This window comes from Brachyistius frenatus, unplaced genomic scaffold (assembly GCF_029030835.1).
Source record: "Brachyistius frenatus isolate BFR_SWC_R1_liver_20210118 unplaced genomic scaffold, ASM2903083v1 Contig_192, whole genome shotgun sequence".
NCBI lineage: Eukaryota > Metazoa > Chordata > Actinopteri > Embiotocidae > Brachyistius > Brachyistius frenatus.
In genome coordinates, this window is record NW_027210791.1 from 631003 (window position 1) to 653730 (window position 22728).

Consider the following 22728-nt stretch of genomic DNA (forward strand, 5'->3'; position numbering starts at 1 on the left):
TTCTTATTCTGTAATGCCCATACAAACATCTTATGTTGAAAGACCATAGAGGCCTTCAACTTAACTTCATAGACAGAAATTATGATCTAATTATCTCTGAATTTCACACACACACACACACACACACACACACACACACACACACACACACACACACACACACACACACACACACACACACACACACACACACACACACACACACACACACACACACACACACACAAGTGTGTAAATGCTGTTGTGTTTCTGCAGATGGTCCAGAGTTCATGGAGAGTTTTGTGACATCAGGAGTTTTCAGTGTCACTGAGCTGGTCCAGGTCTCAAGAAGTAAGTCGTTTAAACTCTCCACTCTACAACGGATGGTGGAAGCTACACTTCCACCATCCGTTGTCACACCAACCTCCTGCAATGAGCTACAACGATATCCAGCAAATCGGGAGAAACATTATAACGACAGACTGATAATTAACGTCTCAGTGTTCATTTTGGATGGTAATGTTTTATTTTGACTTGTGAGGAAATGCAGTTGTATAATAATAAGGAAAATGGTGGAGCGCTGTAAGATCTAGTGGGATTGCTTGCTCAGCAAGTCAGAGTGGCTTCGTTTGAAGCTATGAAATGAATAAACGAGGCTGACTCAGATGACACTCGTACAGCAAAAGTTCTGTTTAAGTTTGAAATATTTTGAGCCTCTGAGCCCCCCAAACCAAATCCAATGTTTTTTAAACGGTTATAGAGGTCAACATTTGGAAACAGGAGCCTGAACAAATATTAAGTGCTTTTTACATTTCTTATATTAAGCGAACGTTGTGTCATTTAAAAACAAACTCATCTGTTATGTTGTGGAAGTCGTCGCCATCTGAATGTGATTATCTGTCGTCTGTTGTCTGTCTGCTAATCTCAATTGACAAAACAAAACTTTCCTCGCTGATGTACAAATGTTATAAAAATTGGATTTAGTTTAATAAAACGGGAGAAAAGAAAGTTTTGTGGCTGTGTAATGACAACCTCAGACGATGGCTCGAGTGCATTTAGGGTGTTTTATGAATCCACTTCTGCTGGTTTGACGGCAGATAATCGGAGCACAAAGTAAGCTGCTTGGTTCAAATGGGTTTTACCTTATTTCTTAATCAATAACAGGTGTATTTTGATTATAACATGAAATAATCTGATCAGTGTTCTCTCTCATTCCCCTGAGTACACAGGTGTGCCCCCACCTTATTAGATTATTATTATAACGGTACTTTTATCAAGGAGTACAACACATGGTCACACTGTAACCTTGGTTCTCTGAGTGCAGAGACTCTCTCTGACTCCGTTCATATGAAATATGCAACAGAGTGGAGCGATAGTCTCGAGACAATAGAAAACATGTGGTTACGTTGTAACCTCGGCTATCCGAGTGAAGAGACTCTCCACTCCCTTACATATTTTATACATACGGGAGTTTAAGAGATTGTTTCGCGACAATAGAGAAAGAAGTGTTCTCTAGAGAAGAAACAGATCTGCTCATGTGCAGATTAATCCAATTGATGTTCCCAAAAATAATCATTCATTGTAATCTTTTTATTTTTAATCTTGTGCACATGTTTGTGAGCTGTTGCATGTCCCTGTGTTGTGGTTCCTTCTCAGGGTATTTTTGTTTTTTTTACCTCTTATTATATTTTGGTTGTTACACGATTAAAGATGGTCATGTCCTATGTAGTTATGGCAACACATCCATATGAATATAAATTATTTCACTAAAAGCAACCTGCTATGAAACTGTGAAGTGGAAAATAACTGAGAAAATCTTTATGACTCTAATAAACGGATCAGACCTTTAGTATGAGTGAAAACCCTGTGATGGAGCTCAGGACTCACTGTAGCTGGGGATCAATAATTTACCTGCAGCTGGTAAAAGGTTGATCGTGATCAATCCTGATCGATCTTGTCTCTGCATCAGGGGTCATTTAAAAATAGGACTAATTAATGAAGCTGTGCCTTTACTGGAGCAATGCACCAACAATAAACCTAACCACAGCTCGTTTTGAGACCAGCATGGGTGCTCAGATATAACTTCAACCGTGCCAGTCAGGATGCCTGATTAACATCATGTGCTGGTCTCCATTGAGCTGGTCTCACTGGGATTTTCAGTATGTGAGAGATAATGACGTCGTTTGTGTGTTTGTCTGTGCAGCTCCAGTCGTAGCAGGAGTGGGACCTGGTTTCTCTATGGGGGAACTGCAGGGTCATCTGGCCTACGACCTCAACCAGTCTGTCCATCAGCCAGTCAGCCTCAGACGATCGCTGGCCAGCACCTCATCCAGCGGGTAATTTCACACACACACACACACACACACACACACACACACACACACACACACACACACACACACACACACACACACACACACACACACACACACACACACACACACACACACACACACACACACACACACACACTGTTCAGTTTTTAACTGACTTCACTTCCTAGTTTTCCTGCAGAACTAACCAGCACCAATAAGCTTCACCCACTCAATGAGTGCATGATATGCTGAAGTTTATTCTCACTGCACAATCTGTCAAACGTTGTTGAAGAGTCCATCACAGTCTTTTTTTAATTTGATCATGTGCCAGTCACTAAGGAGTGGACCCCATCGGAGGACGCTGCCTTCGGAGGATTTAGTCCTTTGTAGGAAACACTCTTACAGGGACAATAACCTGAGATAAGGCAACTCTTGTTGTTACCTGAGACTGGGAACATACTGTACAATACAAAGACATACAGGTATAGAAAAACTGACTTATATACCTCAATTAAAAAAATTACAAGTTGGAGTCTGTTTAGAAAAAAATGGAAGAAATGTTGAGAAAAAGCACGGAGGAAGGATTCCTCTTCCAGGATGGGCAGACATGAAATGGATGTTGTCTGTACAAAACCGACCAACGTGGTAGAAATCCAGTACGGACAAAAACATATGAAAAATGAAGAAGATGTAGGAGAAAGAAAACAACCACACAGAAGGAGAAAGAGACAACATTCAGAGGGAAAAAGACAGAACGAATCATTCAGAGGACAAACATCCAGCTGCAGTGGATGAGACAGCAGGGCTGGAAACTGAATGTCCACCTGTCCTCTACAAGACACTTCACCGTCTCACCTGTTTACTCAGCAAGCAAGTAACTCCCCCATCGGATATATAACTGTCAGCAACTAGCATTCATGAGTCATTCACTGACCTACAGAACATTAAAGTATGCTGTGTTTATGGTGGTGCACATGGTTATGAATGGACTTAATAATCCATAAATGTTAAAACACTACATGGTTAGAAAGGTGAGAAGGCACACTTCACTTTTACATCTTTTAATTGGTAGAAATTAGCCTTTATCTTTATAGGATTGAACACTCTGAGCAGGTCATCAGTCAATCACAGACAGACAGACAGCCATTCACACAACCGCACAGTTTAGAAACACCTGTTAACCTGACACGCCCATCTTTTCACTGCGGGAGGAAGCTGGAGTACCTGGAGAAACCTACACAGGCACAGGGAGAACATGCTGCACACAGAAAGGCCCAGCTGACCAGCAGGTTAAACCAGAACCTTCTTAGTGTGAAGCAACAGTGTGAACTACTGTGCCACCCCATAACTGATAGAAATAGTTAATTAGGTTGCCATGTTCAGCCTGTAAAGTACTCGGCTCCCTGAATGAATATTGTGGGACTTGTAGAGTGGTAAAGAAGAGATCCTTCCAGCCTCTCAGTTTCTACTGCTGCATCGTAGCCTATTCAATCGCTGGCTTCCACATAAACATTATCTCTTCCGGCATCACAGTGGTCTTTGTTTGTTTGTTTTGCTCCACAACTTTGAATCAACTTGTTTCGTGGCTCGTTGCTCTCTTCACTTCACACAGTTCCCCGTGGAGCTGTGATTCTGCATGTTTCAGTGTCTGTACGTTGGATGTGTCTGCAGGAGTAAGCGCCATAAGTCCGGCTCAATGGAGGAAGAGGCTGACAGTCCAGGAGGGGAGTATTACCACTCACCTTCATCTCCCGCCAGCAGCTCCAGGAACTGGACTGACGACATGGAAGGAGGTAACAGAACCAGAACCAGAAGCAGACACCATCTTAAACAGCCCTGGATGTTTGCACAGCGTCACTAGAGCTTGTATATGGTTATCTCTGAAATTAGAGGTGGAATTATACAACTCACATCCTTATACTGCACACCTTTTTTAACCTCACACCACCTCTGATAGATATCTGTTATCTCCAGAGGGAGAGGGACACGACCTGTGTGTCCAAAAAGACAACTGACAGCATGAAACCACTCCCCTTTAAGCACAGAAACATCCTCACACAATGAACTAACATCATGGCACTGTTTGCTCCAGCTCACGTTAAGACCTGCAGAAGTCTAATTCTGCTTATATTCATAATTACACTACGTGAAAATCCAAATTTAATATCTGTGTTAATAAATAATAATAAATCTGAACCCAGAGCCTGAGAAATGTTACCAGAGATATTCAAACACCTGCAAGCACACAGCTGCAATGTTTAAAAAATATTAATTGGAAAAACTAACGAAGCAGAATTGATAGTAGAATCAGTGACTGCAGGCTGCCCTGTCCCAACAACAGACCATAATACTACCACCGCTGTGCTTCACTGTTGTTCTGAGATTCTTCTCCTGAGAAGACTAAACATGTCTACTGTTACTGTGTAGTTTGTGCAAATCAGTGACACAGTTTATCTGTCATGAGGTGGGGTCGTGACGAACGATGCTGTGGTGGTAATAAAGGTAAACAAGAACCGACGGGTTTGAGCAAGTTTGGCGCTCACACCAACAAATAAATCTACCTGCATGTTTTTCTGTGTGTGATGTAGGTCTGTCTCCTCCAGTGAAGAAGGCAGAGCTGGACAGTCCGTCTCCCCAGGAAGACTCCCCGAGAATGGGCTCCTTCACTCAGCACCACCGGCCAGTCATAGCTGTTCACAGTGGTCAGTCCACACACACACACACACACACACACACACACACACACACACACACACACACACACACACACACACACACACACACACACACCAGGAAATAATGTCTAAGATCGACATGCCTTGTTTTTGTTTTTGTTGGTTTAACTTACGTGTTATACTTATTATTTTTGTTGTTGCGATTGTTACTGCACCATTTTGTTCAGCTCCAACATCTTACTTAGTGCTCTTGTAAGTAAAATGTCTTAATGTCAACTACTTTTATTACACTATAAAAAAAAATTAATGTAAAGCTCCATTAGCTGTATCCATTTTTCTACTTTTGACAGAACTGGCAAGGGGCAGACATTATTTATGGGGAAAAAAAACAACTTTTGTAATATTCCTTTACTATTCCAATACTTTTGACTTTTATGAGGCAGAAACTAGCTAAACAATAATTAAATATTTCTACAAAAACAAAAAAAGGAGAATGCAATGAAGAAAATATCATCTCATTTTCTTCTCAGGTCTGTCTCGGAGTCCTCATCCGTCCTCATCTCTTCACTTCGCATCCTCCTCCTACTTCCCCCATGGAGCCATCCGCTACCCTCCTCACCTGACCCAGGAACCCTTGAAGGATCTGGTCTCATTAGCCTGCGACCCTGCCAATCAAACCCCCAGCTCAGTGGGTACAGCTGCTCTTCCGCGGTCCAATTAATGCCCTCTTCCTTCACTAATATCCCAGCTAGCTGACAGCTGATGCTATGCTATACATAATAATTACAAAAATCTTTTTCGACAGATTTATTACACATTACTGTAATTATTTATTTTGTGCTATAAAACAGAGAAAACTAATACCAGCCAGTTGTCAACAGTCTCACACCTGCAAGAAAGATTAGTAGCAGCAGTTTGGAAGTGATGATGTCCACGTGCACAGAAACAAAGGTGCAGCTTCATTAAACTGAGATCAGTTCCACGGATCAATGCGTTGGTCAAGTCAATGTCAGTGGCGTATGCCGAGTTAAAAGATGTGGCAAATCCATTTTTCAGTCTCAGCTCGGAGGTTGTTGTCGTTGGTTCAAAGTTAATTTAATTGTCATTCCGACTGTATACATATTTATACACATACAGTGGAACGAGATTACGTTTCTCCGGACCAGGGTGAAAAGTAATAGATATAAGATATAAAATACAACAGTCAGCCGACGGCATGTTGACCCCCACAGTCGACATCCTCTGAGTTCGACTAAAACATCTAATACTTCATCAGAAGGTTTCCAGCTGCCGGAGGCTCACTTACTCATCACTGAGTGAGTTTGTGAGAAGTTAGATTCATGATGTTCTAATAAACTTTAGGTCAGACTTGAAAAGTTACTCTGCTATGATCTAGTGTATGAATAAAATATGAATACAACAAATGGAAGAATGAGAAGAGCTGAGAGAAAAGTGTGTTCAGGACTTGTTATGACTTGGAAACAGTGAAGTAACGGTCTTCATATCCAGATATTATATGATGGGACACTGCGCATGCCTTTGGATTATTCAGTGTATCCTGAGTAGTTGAAAATACTTCTCATGTAATTTAGTTCTCAGTCATTATGCTCCTTATCAATTCCCATTTCCACATAATGTCTGCCTGACATGAACTAAAAGAGAGTGACATGCAGGGATCATTCCTGAACCGTTCACTGTACTATCACTAAAGGAAATTTCATTTATAGCTCAGTTTTTTGCTGCTTTTTTTTTTCTGAATCTTGCAGCTGAATGGCAGCAACCAGGTCAAAGTGCCCAGTCACTACATCTCCTCCCAGATGTTGGCACCTGGACCAGCACCTTCCCTGGCTGCTCCCCCCTCCTCCCTCACCAGGCCGACGCTTCCCACGGAGTCAAAGGCCACGACCACCTCCTCTGAAGGGGGGGCAAACTCTCCCACGTCTCCCAGTAAGTGGTCTCAAACACACTTTAGTTCACATACTGTATATAAACATTATGTATATAAATCTTCCTGAGACTGATGCAATAGAATAAGTTTCTATTTATAATCTCATATCTGTTTATATGTAGTTACAGAGAAGGTTGAAGTGCAGGAGACAGAAAGGTTTCCTCATAAGAAGGGTCTCATCCTGTCTTTTCACCGTCAACGGAGAATGCAAAATCTGAAAATGTTGGAAAAATAATTTAAAAAGAGTTTAGTTTTTCATTCCTAAATATAAAAAATATAACTGTTTTTATGCTCAAGTCAAAAATGGGAAATTAAACCGTTGATATGATGTGATCAAGAATTCACTGCCTTCTTGTGTGTTGCACTTCCTGAGTTTGCAGCAATCAGGATCAAAGTGGTTCCTAATTAAATCTGATCACTGACAGCTTGAACATCACTGAAGTGTTGGTTTGTTCCAGCAAATTATTTTGTAAAATTTCATGTTAAAAGTTTTGCTGTGTGAACAAACATAAACTTTTACATGACTTTCACAGTTAAAGGGAACTTTTCATAGATAGTTCAAATATGATAAATATAAAACAGGGCTCTTGATGCAGTCTGTTTCCATGGCAACATTATACTTTCACCCTCTTCCAAAAGTTTATATCTGTTCACACAAATTTGACTTCAATATGATGCTTTGAAATTCTTTTATTTGCTTTTTTTTTACTTGAGCATAAAATCAAAAGTATGAAAAGCATTTTTCTTTTTTGGTTCTCATTTTCTGATTTTGGATTCACATTTGTATGAATAATACACAGATTGTGGGAGGTATTCCAGAAAGAGGTACAGCAGCATGTCCACTACCACTCAGCTCACCTGCACTGACTCAGCTGACAGAACAACCCTGTGACTGAACATATAATGTAAATATACAGACTGTTTATGTTCCTATCCTTCATGCAGTACCATCACAGAGGTGTCTGATTGGTCCAGAAGTCTCTGTGCTGCTTTTTAACAGTGACACAAAAACATGCTGCCAGAGTCATAAAGAAGACTCCTCAGTGACAGGTAGAAAAGAAGAGTCATTCAACAGATGGTCTGAACCCTCCGAATCCTGATCACAGCATCCTGGAGTCAGTCTGGGTCACATGACTGGATCCACAGGAGAAAGGTCTTATAAGGCAGAGACCAAGGCCTCGTCTAATATTGAAGAATCCTCACTTTACTTTTAGTACATAAACCTTTTGCACAGACCTGTATGTATCAGCAGATTAGTATGAACACTGAACATCCTGACTCACTCTACTCAGCTGTAAACTTTAAGCGTGAAGTGGCTTCAAGATGAAGCGCAATTTTCATCAAAGCTCCAATTTATTAATGAATTTTTATTCAGAACTAGAAAATATCTTCTTGCAGATTTACAACAACAACAAAAAAAGAAAATTCTGGTTAAACCTGCGCTATGGTCATCACTGTTGTAATTTGTGTGCATTCAGTGTGTGTGTGTTTAGTGAGGCGGAGCTCAGCAGGCACTGGTTGGATTAGAAAATAAGAAATCACTGTGATCAACATTTACTTTGAGTAAAAATAAATTTCTGCTGATTTATTGATGGCAATAATACAATTCTTCAGGTTTCAATCACATGAAATGATCTCTAACAACCTGTATGTCATTATAAAACTCCAAGAACTTATTTCAGCGAATATTGTGATGTGGAGAAGGATCAGAGTAGAGAGGCAGGTTGAGCCGCTCACAAGGGAGGAGATGGAGGAGGAGGAGCTGTAGACTGATGTTTGCACTGAGGTAAAAGGCAGAACAGAATAAAGGGATTTTATGATTCACTTACTACAATGTTAGATGATACAAACTGCAACATCCTCAGAAGCATTACAGTTATAAACCCACTGTAAATGTTTATTACTTCATATATCCAGATGTTTCTTGGGAGCTCACTTTAAATCTGGTCTTGTTCAGAAACTTCATTAAAATTCAGTGACGTACAGAATGATTTATAGATGGTGATTTCCTTGATGTTCTGTTAGTGCATGAATGTAAAAGCTTTCTTGTTCACACAGTATGTGGCCGTGCTTTGCTTTGCAGTGAAAGATTCACTGCTCCTCATCTTCCTCTTACTGAGCTCAGATAAATAGATCAATAATAGATGACAATTCATGCAGACATCATGAGGAATATATACAGTCATTGATTCTACATAGTTTCAACATCACTGGAAGCACTGAAAAGCATCATGAGTAATTATATTTAGTCAGATCAAATCTTATTTTTCTGACAAAATATTCGATTTTATAATATAAACCCATAAGAGGTTTTGTTGGAACATTTTCTTTGTCTTCTCTTTTCTGGAGCTTCTGATTGTGTCATTGTCTGATGAGTGGAGTCAGTTGTGGCTGAGACAATAATGGATCAGATGGCAATCATTAAATTCCTGATTTTCTTTCACGTGTGAAAATGAGAAACGAGTTTGTAGTTTGAAGGCTGATCCAGGTCCCTGCTGGTGTCGGCAACAGCTCTTTGGTTCGACTAAAACGTCTTCAGTGAGTCCTTTATGTCTCTGTAGGCTCGTCTTGTCTATTTTTACATCTCTCCTATGTGCTGTGTCACTGACAGCTCGTCAGCTCCCTTTAAATGGACTCAGATAGTAACGAGGGCCTGAACGCGTTGCTTTGTCCAGCAGCTGCTCTGCTTCCTTCGTTGTCCTGCTTCATGCACTGTTGTTGGTTTTATTTTTAGTCTTCCTCACTGTGATGTCATCTCATACTGTAACAGTTTGACCAATCACATGGTAGATGTGCCAGTCCCCAATCTGGAATACCTCTCAAGTCTGATGCTAACACAGGGTTCCCACGGGTCAGGGAGTATCAGGGAGTATCAGAGTATCAGGGAGTATCAGGGAGTATCAGGGACTATCAGAGAGTATCAGAGTATCAGAGAGTATCAGAGTATCAGAGTATCAGGGAGTATCAGGGAGTATCAGGGAATATCAGGGACTATCAGAGTATCAGAGTATCAGAGAGTATCAGAGTATCAGAGAGTATCAGGGAATATCAGGGAATATCTGGGAATATCTGGGAGTATCAGAGAGTATCAGGGAATATCAGGGAGTATCAGGGAATATCAGAGAGTATCAGGGAGTATCGGAGAATATTGGGGAATATCAGGGAGTAGCAGAGAGTAGCAGAGAGTATCAGGGAGTATCGGAGAATATCGGGGAGTATCAGGGAGTATTCAGGAAATATCAGGGAATGATCAGCCAATTTTAATAATCTTTTCCAGGGAATTTGATAATTTTTGGGGGGTCAGTCCTGGAATATCAGGGAATTTAGTTTGCATGTTTAAATATTAGTTTCCATTCATCAAATGTAATATCTTCCATGTCTGTAGCTGTAACGTTAGTTATCTAGTTATTGTCAGTGTGTGTGTTTGGTAGCATTAGTGCTCACTGACAGATATTAAAAATGTAGTTTATAAAGGCTGTGAGCTAATTACTGTTATTGTTAGATAACTTGTTTCCCTCTGAAACCAGTATCTAGACATGGATTAATATTAACATCATATCAATATCAAACATATGAACGCGTCAGCCTGTTTTGAACAAAAAGGTCGTTGTTTCTTATCTTCTCATCACAACGGCAGCATGTATTTTTGTTCATTATGGGTCGTTGAGTTTCAGCTCTTTAGTCAGTGACAGTCAGGGAGTTTGACATTTGACTCAGAGTGTGAACTGTGCTCACAGCTGGGTGGAGGGGCTGCAGCACTCTGCCCTGAGAAAGGTAGAAAACAGAACGAGCACAGACCGAGTGAAAGATAAAGAGGTCGGTGTGAACGTGATTCCCAGCAGTGATCAGATCAGAGTTGTCGGGGACGGGGCGGATCAGGGAGTCACTGCAGGGGATCTGATCTCTTCTCTGCTCCTCTGTGATTTGGGCACTTTTTGCTGCATCATTCAACTTTAAGTGACCTTGAATTTCTCAGAGACTGATGTTGTTAACACACACACCCTCAGCATACTCTGCCCCCGGGACCCCCCCTGCCAATCGATCCTCCTTCGTTGGAGTCACCCCTCGAGACCCAGGTGGACTCTACCAAGCCCAGGTTAGTACGGTTCATTTAACACAGTCAGGGAGGATTCAGGTGACCCTACAAAGCCCACATTGCTGGAGGGTTAGGAGCCTCCTGACAACAAATACATTATGTGTGGATATGTTGTTATATTTAAACATTTCTTCCTTTGTGCTAATTAAGATGTCCGACATCATTATTTCATGTATCCCACTCTGCTTTGAGGGAAGAAAAAAAGCCTCTTTATGTTTGTTTTGTCTTTTGACTAACAGCCTAGCACGCATACAATAACGTTCACTACAAAGTCAGCCACTGTCTGCAAGGACAAATTAATATTGTGTCTCTGAAGCCGATCCATGAGAGCCCTTTATCAGTCAGGCAGATACGAGGTGGGTAAGAGGGTCAGTTCATGTCTGGTTGCAGATGTGAGTTTATAGTTGCAGCGGATGGCTGCAGTAAGTACTGGATGCCGGGAGGTGCTCAGTAGGCGTGTGGACCAGAAGGTGGTTTTGGTTTCCACTGCAGCCTACAGACAATGTGTAGATAGAAAGTTGTGTGTTGAGGTCGGCGTGTGTTGCTGCTGCATTGCAGTGCCTCTGCTCCAGAAACCGCTCAGCTGATACTGCTGAGCCAGGAGTCCTCTGTTTCCTGAATGCATGGTGAGAAAAGCTCTCCTGGGTTTGTAATGATAATTTGGTTGTTACAGATATTTTAATGTGATTCGAGACCAGTTCGCAGTGTTAACTTTAGAGATTGTTTTGTTGGTTTTGATCAGTGAAACAAAAAAAATAGAAAGTTTGATCATGATGAAGGATTCAGTATCAATATGTGCACCAGAGCTTGAATGTCACACCCAGATGTGTGTGTCTGTGTGTATGACAAAGGTTCGCTGGATAGCAGCACATACAAGCAGAAGCACGTGTTTAACTGGTATTACCCAAATGCATCAAAGTTCAATTCACATTTATTTGTATAATGCCAAATCACAACGAAGCACTTAACACATTAAAGTCCTTACAGCAGAACTTTACAACATTATACAGAGAAACACAACAATTCAATAATCCCCACGTACACTAGGAGGAAAAAACTCCTCTTTACGGGAGAAAAACCTCCAGCAGAGGGAAGAAAGAACTCCCTCTGAACAGGAAGAAACCTCCGACAGAACCAGGCTCAGAGGTGGAGAACATCTGTTAACAGAACCAGGCTCAGAGGTGGAGAACATCTGTTAACAGAACCAGAGGTGGAGACCATCTGTTAACAGAACCAGGCTCAGAGGTGGAGAACATCTGTTAACAGAACCAGAGATGGAGAACATCTGTTAACAGAACCAGAGGTGGAGAACATCTGTTAACAGAACCAGGCTCAGAGGTGGAGAACATTTTTTAACAGAACCAGAGGTGGAGAACATACTGTGAGATTTAAAACTGATGACCACAGAGTTCGCCGACTTTCTCTTACTCACCCGACGCAGCCCGTCGAACATTTCGAATGTGAACATTGTTTGCTCAAATGGAAAAATGTTAAGACATGCAGAACACTGACTCGTGTTTATTTCGTAATTGAACTAACTGTGTGGACCTGATCTGACGGGTTCCATCATGGATGATTAGTTTGGAGGTGAACTTCACAGCACTAACACACTCCTTTATGTCCTGCTGATCCTGATGCTGCACTCTTTTAAAATGTCTGATAAAGTCGGTCACTGCTGTCCATACATGAATACATGTTCTCAATGGGATCTGGAGTAACAAGAAGTTCACAGTCTGATAGAGCAGCGCAACAAGGCAGTTCTGAACTGGTTTACATACATGTACATTAACTCTGTTTATAATGTCCTGATTCAGTGTTGGTTTTTATTTCAATATACACTGAAATAAAACTTATTTCACAGCCTGTTCATAAAGCTGTTCAGACCATTGATTGTATATCAAACTAAATGTAGCTTCAGGGTCTGAACAATGAGGCCGATGCAGAAGTGTCTTAAGCTGCAATACCAGCGAGTGCCACTAGAGGTCGGCTCCAAAAAGCCTCCAGCTCCATAGACTCTCATTCAACTTCTCTCATCAAATCCAAAGTGAATAAAATGTGTCCATCAGTTATCTCGGTGTTGTTAGCTAAAGTCACTCCTTCTTCTTAGTTTTCTGGAGGTCCATCTGAAAATAATCCCTCATTCATTAGAAAAGAAGATTCAAGAAGACCTGTTTTTGGGGGCGTGTCTGTTTGATTGACAGGCCTGTGGTGCAGTCAGGTTACAGCTATCGGTGGGCGGGAAGTAGTATCGTCAGGTTTCCAATCAGATCGGTCAGATCCACCTCTGGCTCCTCCCCCAGCTCGTCCAAATATGGTCACTTCCTGCTCCGAACCGCTCCGAACTAGCAAAGATGGTGACGGACAGAATCTGAACTGGAGGATTCATAACGTTCACAAACCAACGATGACATCACTGATGGTTGATGACATCACTGATGGTTGATGATTGGTTCAGACACATTAGTTAATCATCATCTTTGATTGATCTTTTACTTGTGTGTGGGAGATGTGTGTAACTTTGAACTGTGTGTCTCTTCCAGTCCTGGTATCTGGGCAACTGAGTGAGCTGTGGAGGAAAGCTGAGGGCCCTGACAGTGCTGTCCTGGAGGAGAGGAAACTATCTTGTCAAGACGTTGCCAGAGGAAAGATATATTCATCATTGTAGAGACATAACGTGCTGTCACACACATATATAAATATACACTTTAATATATTTATATATGTGTTTGTCGCCTGATGGAAGAAGGATGCTGCTCTACAGCCGCAAAATGAACTACGCTATATGACACTACATGGGTGTCACAAATGGCCACTGGTGAGATTTTCGGATTGGTGCAGAAGTCCGGTCGGTCCAGATGAACTATGGACCAGAAGCAGGTATTCGACACACCCGACTCTGAGAAGCCTGTAACCCATCTGTGTCCCCAGGAGGAGGCCTGTTTCCCTGGGATGGATGTCAGCCTTTACCCCTCGATCCCGGGTCACGACACTAAACCCTGTACTAGGCCTACGTCCACCTCGCCCCGCCCCCAACACCCAGAATGCCCCTCTCCGCTGCAGGTGCTGCTTATAATATATGCAAATAAGCCTCCCTTATTTTCCAAACCGACTAGAAAGAGAGATCCTGTTGTTGATATGTAATGTTTCTTTGCACTTTTTAACTATGTTATTGATATGTCTGAAGCTGAAGCACAGCACCTTCTTTTTTTTCTTCTCTCTTCCCACCAAAAGACCGAGGCTTTGTCTTTTTTATTGACAATCATCAGCCTGAAATCATTCAGTTGCTTTGCGAGGCTCATGTTTTAAAAGACTGTTTGATTGTTCTTTTTAACAGAAGACAATATGAGTAATAGTGGAATATAAGAGCTATATTCATGCCTCCTCCAACACGACACAGCGCTACAGCTGCACACCATGACGGTGCGCGGCCCCGTTGGACAGGAGTTTACCAAAGGTACAGCGGTGTTTGTTGACATGCACCTGCCTGCCACATGGAGGTGAAGGCACAGACAGACTGCAGCAGGACGTGGCAGCGCAGCCAGCAGTGCTGTGTGTGTGTGTGTGTGTGTGTGTGTGTGTGTGTGTGTGTGTGTGTGTGTGTGTGTGTGTGTGTGTGTGTGTGTGTGTGTGTGTGTGTTAGATGTGAATATGGTTCCTGCATCTTCACACCCATCCCTGCTCTGTTTGGAGGAGATATGGAGTAGATGTTGTCAGGGGTTGTGCTTGTAGGTGGATTAGAGAGAGATTTAGCAGGAAGTGCAGTACAATGAAGTTAAAGTCCTTTTTTTTTTAAAGAAGGTTTGATGATGTTGGCAAGCTGCTGGTGCTGTCGATGCTAATGAGCAACTTGATCTGAGCACAAAAAACAGGCGTCTGGTCCAGCTCGTTAACGAAAGATGGTCCCAGACAGGTTCTGCATACCCCAACCCAGTCTGAGTGACGTGTGGAGCAGCAGCAGCAGCAGCAGCAGAGTTTGGGTTGGGTTCATGCTGTGTGAGAAGGAGGAGCAGGTCAGCTGGGCTGGTTTCAGGTCAAAACTTGATGTTGCCAACAAGCAGCAAACGGAGCATTTAAGAACCAGATTTGGCGTGTTGATGTTCTCCGTCCAGCCTGGGCACGTTTGCATTTTCACTCTGCTGCTGTGAGGCAAAGCCATATTCTGTTCCCGCTGGTTTTTCACAGCTTCAGTTCTTCAATCATCTTTTTAAGGCATTATCTTCAAATCCTACGTGCTGCTTTTTAACGTCGGCTAAAATCATCTGAAACTAAATAAGTAATTAAAGTAATTGTAACTGTTGTAATGGGAACATCTTAAAGCCACACAAGTAACACGTCACATTGTTAAATATGTCACGAGTGAAATTCAATGCAAGTAGTCAAACATGTGCATCCTGACCTTTTGATAAGTCCTCCTCCATCTCACCATCTCATCTCTAGAGAAGAAAACACTGAAGGTTAATGAGATTTTTAAACACCAGTATTTTGTATTTGATGTCATATTTGATCTTGAAGACTTTAAAGCTATAAAGCAGTAGACTGAGGTTGTAATCAGCTAACAGTGTTTCTGTGCAGTCAGATGGGAATTTTTTAATAACTGTTAATCACAGGAAAATGTCTGCAGGTGGTTCTCCATAATGTTTTCATCACGTGTTTTCCGGATGGAAGCAGAAAAAGTCTAAACATTGTTCTTTACCGTCCCCAGCTGAAGGATATTTTCATGAGCTCCGTGTCCTCCGTCTGCCTGCAGAGATCAAATATTCATCAAAGGAGGAAGTGAAGGTTAAAACACCAGCGCTGCGGTCCGAGCTGGTACCTGATATATCGTCCACTTCTTCAGGCTCTGAGCCTTCACGATGACATTCACAAAAAAGAGATACTACTTCAAAGTGCCAAATCATCTCAACTTTAATTATAATATTAGATTCTCTCCATGAGGAAGGAGAACATGGTTCCTTCTGTCTGTCAGTGAACTCAACACAAGATGCAAACCTCCGAAATAGAAAAGGGCAGGAAGCAGTTCACAGGAACTTGACAAAGAAACCTGCAGACTTCCAACCAAGGTTCTTCAGATCAATGAAACGAAGCTCAGAGAAGATGAGACGACCCCCGGCACACCGTCTGTCCAACATGGTGCTGCTTCTGTGAGCCTCCAGCAGGTCATGTGGCACATTTTAGCATTAATGGAGGATTTTCCTTTAAAGTCACTGAGTACAAAAGATTATACTGAAAGTATGAAACATGGTAACTGTGTTTAGTTTCATGTGTATCTGTCCAATGACTTCTGAACCCTTAGACTGGTGTCCCTCCTCGTCTTTTTCCATTGATGTAAACCTGCTCATGTAATAAGATGAGACTTGGCACTTTCATGTTGTATCCAGTATAGATTTTCAGTCAGATTGAGCTGCAGCTCCGAGCCTGAAGAATAAGACATGTGTACGTGAATATAAGGAAAATATCCTTGTGGGCAGAAAAACAACATCAGTGGGATCATGAAAATACATCAGAAGATGCAACAAGCAGCAGTGAAAGATAGCATTTAGCTACTTGCAGTGTTTTTGTGTGTGTGGAAAGCAGGTCAGACGTGAAACAGGATCTACTATCTGATATTTTCCTCCAGTTTTCTTCTCCACTTTGCATTTCTAAGTTTTAATTTCGGTCAGCGTTGGAGTGAGTATGATTTCTTTTTCTGTCTCCCTATGTTTTTGCACCGTCCTGAATTTGCATTGTTTTGGCCCACTTGCATCTTTGAATTGTTCTGTACATTTGTGGTCGGGCTGCACCTGAAGTCTGCTCCTTGTTGTGAGTGAAGGCAGGTGTCCGTGTGTGTCCTCTGTCCTGTCCCGGGGTTTGGGGTCAAAGTTACGTCTGTGCCTACAGGGGTTCGGTTTCTGAGTGGCGGTGCTGATACGAGCTGGGTTTGGGTTTAAGGTTTGGTTAAAGTTGGCTTCAAGCTGATGTATACTGCATGGTGCTGCCATGGTCGCTGTGCTGACCTGAAGAATGCATGGCTCAACCTGATGATACCTCTCTATCTCTATCCTGCTCTTCCTCCTCCTCCTCTTCCTCCCTCTGTACTCTGCACTACATCAGAAGGCAGTGGATGGAGGGCCTGTCTGTTTCTTTGAATTTTAATAATAGCCCTGTTGTTAAACTTCGATTTTGCACGATATTTCATAAAACACATTATGTGCCTTGCCTTAAGTTAAAGAACAATAATACATGATAGAAAAGTGGTCTGACTTTTCATGGTACAGCTGGTAGCACCTCAGAAAACAAACAAAAAAAGCTGCATGTGTGATTGCTTGACATTAAGCGGTGTAGCAGGGACACACGAGTTGGAGTGGACGCTCAGTGGACGGCTGGGACGGTGTTCATCCTCTCCTCCGCTCAGCTGGACACAAAGCATCTGTTCACGGTGGGAAAGGAGGTTCTGTCACGGGGAAGAGCTTTCCTCCCACTGCAGGAGCCCACAGACACTCAGCCGACGGCACTCACACACACACACACACACACACACACACACACACACACACACACACACACACACACACACACACACACACACACACACACACACACACACACACACACACGTTTAGCCTAAAACACATCCCAACCTTTACCGCAAGGATATTAACTCAACGTCCACTTACTCTGTCCTGTTTCTCTCAGCTGACAGGTGTCATCAGGTGATTAACCTCCTGTAAGTGTGAACTTCTAAAGGTCACATATAAAGAGGGAGATCTGCACCCGTCTGCTGGGTTATGATCTACTGTCCACAAACAAACACCCGTTATCAGCCGACTGCACTTTTATACTTCATGTGATGTAAACAGACTCCGTGTGTGAAAGCTGACATGTTGCTGAGGTGTGTGTGGGCTGATGTAAGTGAACGCAAACAGTGTTGCTGTGTGTAAAACATCTTTCACACACAGTCGAGTGTTAACCCGGTGTGTGTGTGTGTGTGTGTGTGTGTGTGTGTGTGTGTGTGTGTGTGTGTGTGTGTGTGTGTGTGTGTGTGTGTGTGTGTGTGTGTGTGTGTGTGTGTGTGTGTCATACCAAAACGTGGACAGCAGTGTGTCGTTTCAGGATGTGGTCTCATTAAGGCTGCTCCGGATTTAAAAAGGTCTGCTGGGACGTCCACAACACAAACTGAAGCCATGTTCAGAGACGCTGCTCAGCTTTGTCCTCATCATAGTTTGATATTCAGTATTAATTACAAACACATTTGATTGCAGGGAAAAGTCTTTCACTACGTTGTGAATATCGAGCCACTCATCCATGCAACGGCAGCATGTGAAACATGTTGAGGTTTAGGCTCCAAGGCTCAGCAGCTCTGTGATTGGCCACGACAACAGCGTCCCTTTGCCTGTGTGATGACTTTGACCACGTGATCATGTGATGAGATCCTGCAGAAGGCCATAGGTGAATTTGAGTTTTATACGACTGCATGCACTAAACACTATTCTTACTCAACTCTGCTTTTAGGTTTAGATATTCTTTGAGTTGTTATTATTATGTTGCTTGTAGAAATATAGCTTTCAGCATAGTATCGTGTCCATGGACACAACATGCACTTAATAGTTATAAAGAGATGTATAGAATGTTTAAGTCCGTTGTGTTTTTATGCATTTTAATTTGGCTCTCGTCGCAGAGTAAGTAAAGATGAAATGGGACAAATGAGAATGAATGATGACAGATAAACTACGGTGGGAGAGAAAGTCTCAGACGTCAGTGAAGTGGTGAAGTTAGATGCACAAAGAGTGCTCCCCTCTGCCAAGGCTGCACATCCTCTAAATGTGCTCTTTTAACAACAACGTGTTATCAGAGCACCGGGATGGGAAGTGACACATTCTGATGTTATGCTGATCAGCTGTTAGGCTGCAACTTAAATCACGTCCTTAAATATTGGAGCTTTTTATTGGATGAATTGTGCACAGTTACACTTGGAGTTATTTATTTTGCTGTAGAAACACCGTGATGGAAGATGCCCTTACATTTTGCAGAATTGCTACAGATCTTGAGTGGAAAGATTTTTTTATTTTTTTTTTATTCAAAGGTTTATGTCAAAAAGGTCCTAAAATTGTGTGTTCCTGAAATAATAGGACAAATATATAATGGACTGAAACAGGTGTCAGTGGTGAGAAGAAGCATGTGATTGGACAGCTCTAGAAATCTTCACCATCCAACATGGACCTGGTCTGAATGGACCCAGAGATAAACAGATGAGAGAACAGGGAGCGCGCGGCAGCGAAGACATCATCATTATTCGCCACCAATTAAATAAACGGTAATATCCGTGGTCTTGTCTGCACCTCACAGTGCACTCGGACATCCACGTTCCTCCTGTGAGGACAGGAAGGTGCGCAGATCCCTCAGGTATCACATACTTGACACACAGACCTGAGACCTGTAGCAGTCCAGCAGGAGCCCACCAGACCGGCCTGACCCGGGTCCTGGATCGGGCCTGGGGTGTATGAAGACCTCCAGACAAGAATTCTGTCAAAGATTAAGAGCTAAAGTGAGAAGTAGTTAAGAAATGGCCGCGTAATGTCACTACTGCTTCGGCCATAAAAAGCTGAAACTGATACGTGTCTTCTGCTTGGTTGGGGGTCACAGCACCTCGGGGTGAAGTTGGCTTTACATCTGTCTGGGACTAATTGGATGGATTAACAGAAACCAGGCTTCAGCCCTCTTTTATATATATATTTGTGCTGAAGTAACAGTTACAATAAGTGACATGGTGACACAGACTGAGGGACTCGTATCAATGCCTCTTAAAGCTACAAGCAGAAAGATCAAAACTGCTTCGAAACGAAAATGTTCAAAAGATGAAGAGAGTTTTAACCCCCGATGGGACTGACTGGTTGAGCTGTGACATGGCTGTGAGCCTGTGCTGGTTGACTTTTAGTAAATGCGCTACAGAAATGAAAGGCAGAGCACACATGTATTTAAAATACTCGCCTTCTAATACAACAAAACATCATGTATGGTTGATGTAGTGGATTACAGGAAACTATCGAAGCTTCCTGAAGTTTCCTTCATTTGCACATGATACGTTATCAACCTCTCACCTGTAGAGAGGATGGAGGCACCTTTGAAGGCAGGTGGATTTAAAGCTGTGTAGTGTGGACTCCTGGCTGTCAGGACACAGTCTGAAGCAGGTCAATGAGAGGAAATCCCTTTTTTTTCTGTTACTCTCCACGTTTCTTTACTGACAAACAACCGGACGACAGAAAACTCGCAAAGAAAACCAAATAGCAGCAGTTAAATCCATCCTGCTGATCACAGGACTAAACCTCCGAGCTGTCACCTCTGTTAGTGCACAGTGAAGTGACACCTGGCTCAGTTTAGAGCGACTGTCCTCCACATACATGTAAACTCACCACTTTCACTGCTCTGTTCAAACAAACCAGCAGGTCAACAGCAGCTGAAAACAACAACCAAAAACAAGCTCAACAAGCAGTGCCTACCATTTTACTGCTGTTTCATTTGAGGTATTTTGTAAGCCGGGCTTTGCAGTACATGTTGTATTCAAACGTGTTGTGTGGAGCAGAGTATTGCCATCCCAGTGCAGGTCCTGAGGTGACAAGCCATAAAACCATCCAAAGAAAGGAAGAACATCTGGAGGAAACGATGGCAGACTCTCTGTGTTCATGGTTCTTTATTATCGAATGGATTATGTTCAGGAACCAGAGCTGTGACCTGTTTTCACTTTCCTTCAAGGTTGCACTTGAAAAAGATCCAAAGTGGCGACACCCCTTTACAAAAAGCTCCAGAACATTGAAGACAGAGAGCGAAAGAAATCAGCAACTCATGCTTGCTAACTGATGCATAGTTAAGTACAATAATTATTGATGCGGTGTCTCAGATGATAAGTCCCTTTATCTGACCCATCTTGAACTCATGTTTAAAACACACAGAACTCAGATCAAGATTAAAAGTCATGCATCATTTTGTGGAAATATGCACAATAGGAATCTGTCCACGTGTCACTTGTTCTTCTTTTTCCTCCTCTGGATCTTTCTGTACTCTTTCCCTTGTGATTTACTACATCATTGCTGCTCTGTGATTGTGACTGTTGTGATGTGTAACTAAACTGTGCTGCTGGTGGTGATGCCTGTTCATCAGCCTGGCAGCTGCAGTTAATGTTTAACGAACGCTGTGTGAGGAGTAAAGGACTGTCGGGCATCCACACACTGAAGCGCTGAGAGGTTTTTGAGGGAATGTTTTCATAGAGGGCTCTTTTCTATAAACTCCTAATGGGATTCAACATTCTACCCTCCTGCTGCTGATGTCTGAAAACTCCACTTATTTTGTAACTCCAATACTTTCTGCTTCTTTTTTTAGCTCTTGCTTACTTGAATTGCAGGTTTGCTTTTTTATTTTTAATGGCCCTTTAAAGCCCGACTGTAATCCAGACACTTGCTGAGCATCAGATTGTACAGCTGTAAGGGATGCCATGTGGATTCATTTTTGGATCTGCAGGTACAGTTTAGTCCCTGTGCTGAGGACAGTTTCTAAGAACAAACATGGACTGCACCTTTATAGCACATTTTACTTTAGCAGTGTATTGACCCATTCACACACACACACACACACACACACACACACACACACACACACACACACACACACACACACACACACACACACACACACACACACACACACGGTGACAGAGCTGCCAGGCGAGGTGCTGGCCTGCCATCAGGAGTGACTGGAGGAGGTGGGGATCAAATCGCCAGCCTTACAATTAGTAGGCAACCCGCTCAACCATCTGAGCCACAGCTGCATATTTCAAGATTTTTTCCACCATAACTTTTCAGATATTGTAGTGAAGAACTGCTTTGCTTGCTTCCAGATATCCAGTATATCCCTCACATCAGAGACAGCATGAACAGGTTTAATTTGTTACTGCATGACTACAGTCCACACAGACCACAGGCCTTTTAACTGCACTTGTACATCATGTGTTTCAGTCAGCTACGGAATAACAATAAATCTCAATCTGGTGCTCGATGATCTGTGAGGATGATGAAGTTTGGAAAAGAACCGACGAGGTTGTGATGAAGCAGAGTGATATCCTCTCACATGATACACATCTGAGTTCATTATCACCTTGGTCACTTCCCAATCAGCACATTCAAGAAAAACAGCAGTACCATTGCTATGGTTACTCATAGTTTAATAATGGTATGTACCAAACTTTTTTGTCTAATGTCTACTGTAAAGTTTTAACAGCTGACAGCCAATCAGAAACAAAGCCGTTTTAACAGATTAGATGGAGGGAGATGTATTATGACACTGATGTGAACTCTGACCTGGATGTTCAGTGTGAAAAGGGCTGCTGATCTGGACTGGATGTAGTTTCTAGCACCTTTAACAAGACCTCTAAGTATGGTTTTTTTTGTTTTTTGTTTTTTCCCAGCGGAATCAGATGTCAATCATCAGTCTTTTTTTGCATGATGTAAACTAAAGTTCTGGACTTTCTGTTCCTGTTTGAATGTATCAGAGTTGGAGTGACAGCAGTGTTACTGACCGAATGCTGTTCATCTGCTGTGGGGGATATCAACATCTTTCGAACCATATCTAGTCATCGCTATCAGCAAATTCTAATGGATTCATTACTGGAAATGAATATGTTTCCCTATGCAAAAATATACCATTAATAAACAAGCTATACCACAACTCGGCAACAGACCTCGTGATTGT

General features: G+C 42.3%; 1 protein-coding gene across 5 annotated transcripts in view; it reads left to right on the plus strand.

Moving 5' to 3' along the window:
- nfic (nuclear factor I/C) overlaps nucleotides 1–22712 on the plus strand; it is a 44837-nt gene extending 22125 nt beyond the window's left edge. For 3 of the 5 annotated variants that reach the window (XM_069718488.1, XM_069718485.1, XM_069718487.1), the window contains 7 exons: nucleotides 256–330; nucleotides 2183–2315; nucleotides 3966–4087; nucleotides 4883–4996; nucleotides 5500–5657; nucleotides 6736–6916; nucleotides 13554–22712. In XM_069718488.1, coding sequence (XP_069574589.1) covers nucleotides 256–330; nucleotides 2183–2315; nucleotides 3966–4087; nucleotides 4883–4996; nucleotides 5500–5657; nucleotides 6736–6916; nucleotides 13554–13678 — 908 coding nt within the window. In that variant the 3' untranslated portion in view covers nucleotides 13679–22712. Of the gene's footprint in view, nucleotides 1–255; nucleotides 331–2182; nucleotides 2316–3965; nucleotides 4088–4882; nucleotides 4997–5499; nucleotides 5658–6735; nucleotides 6917–10924; nucleotides 11014–13553 lie in introns of all 5 variants that reach the window. The other 2 variants (XM_069718486.1, XM_069718489.1) reach the window with 1 other exon arrangement.
- The last annotated feature ends 16 nt before the right edge of the window (nucleotides 22713–22728 follow it).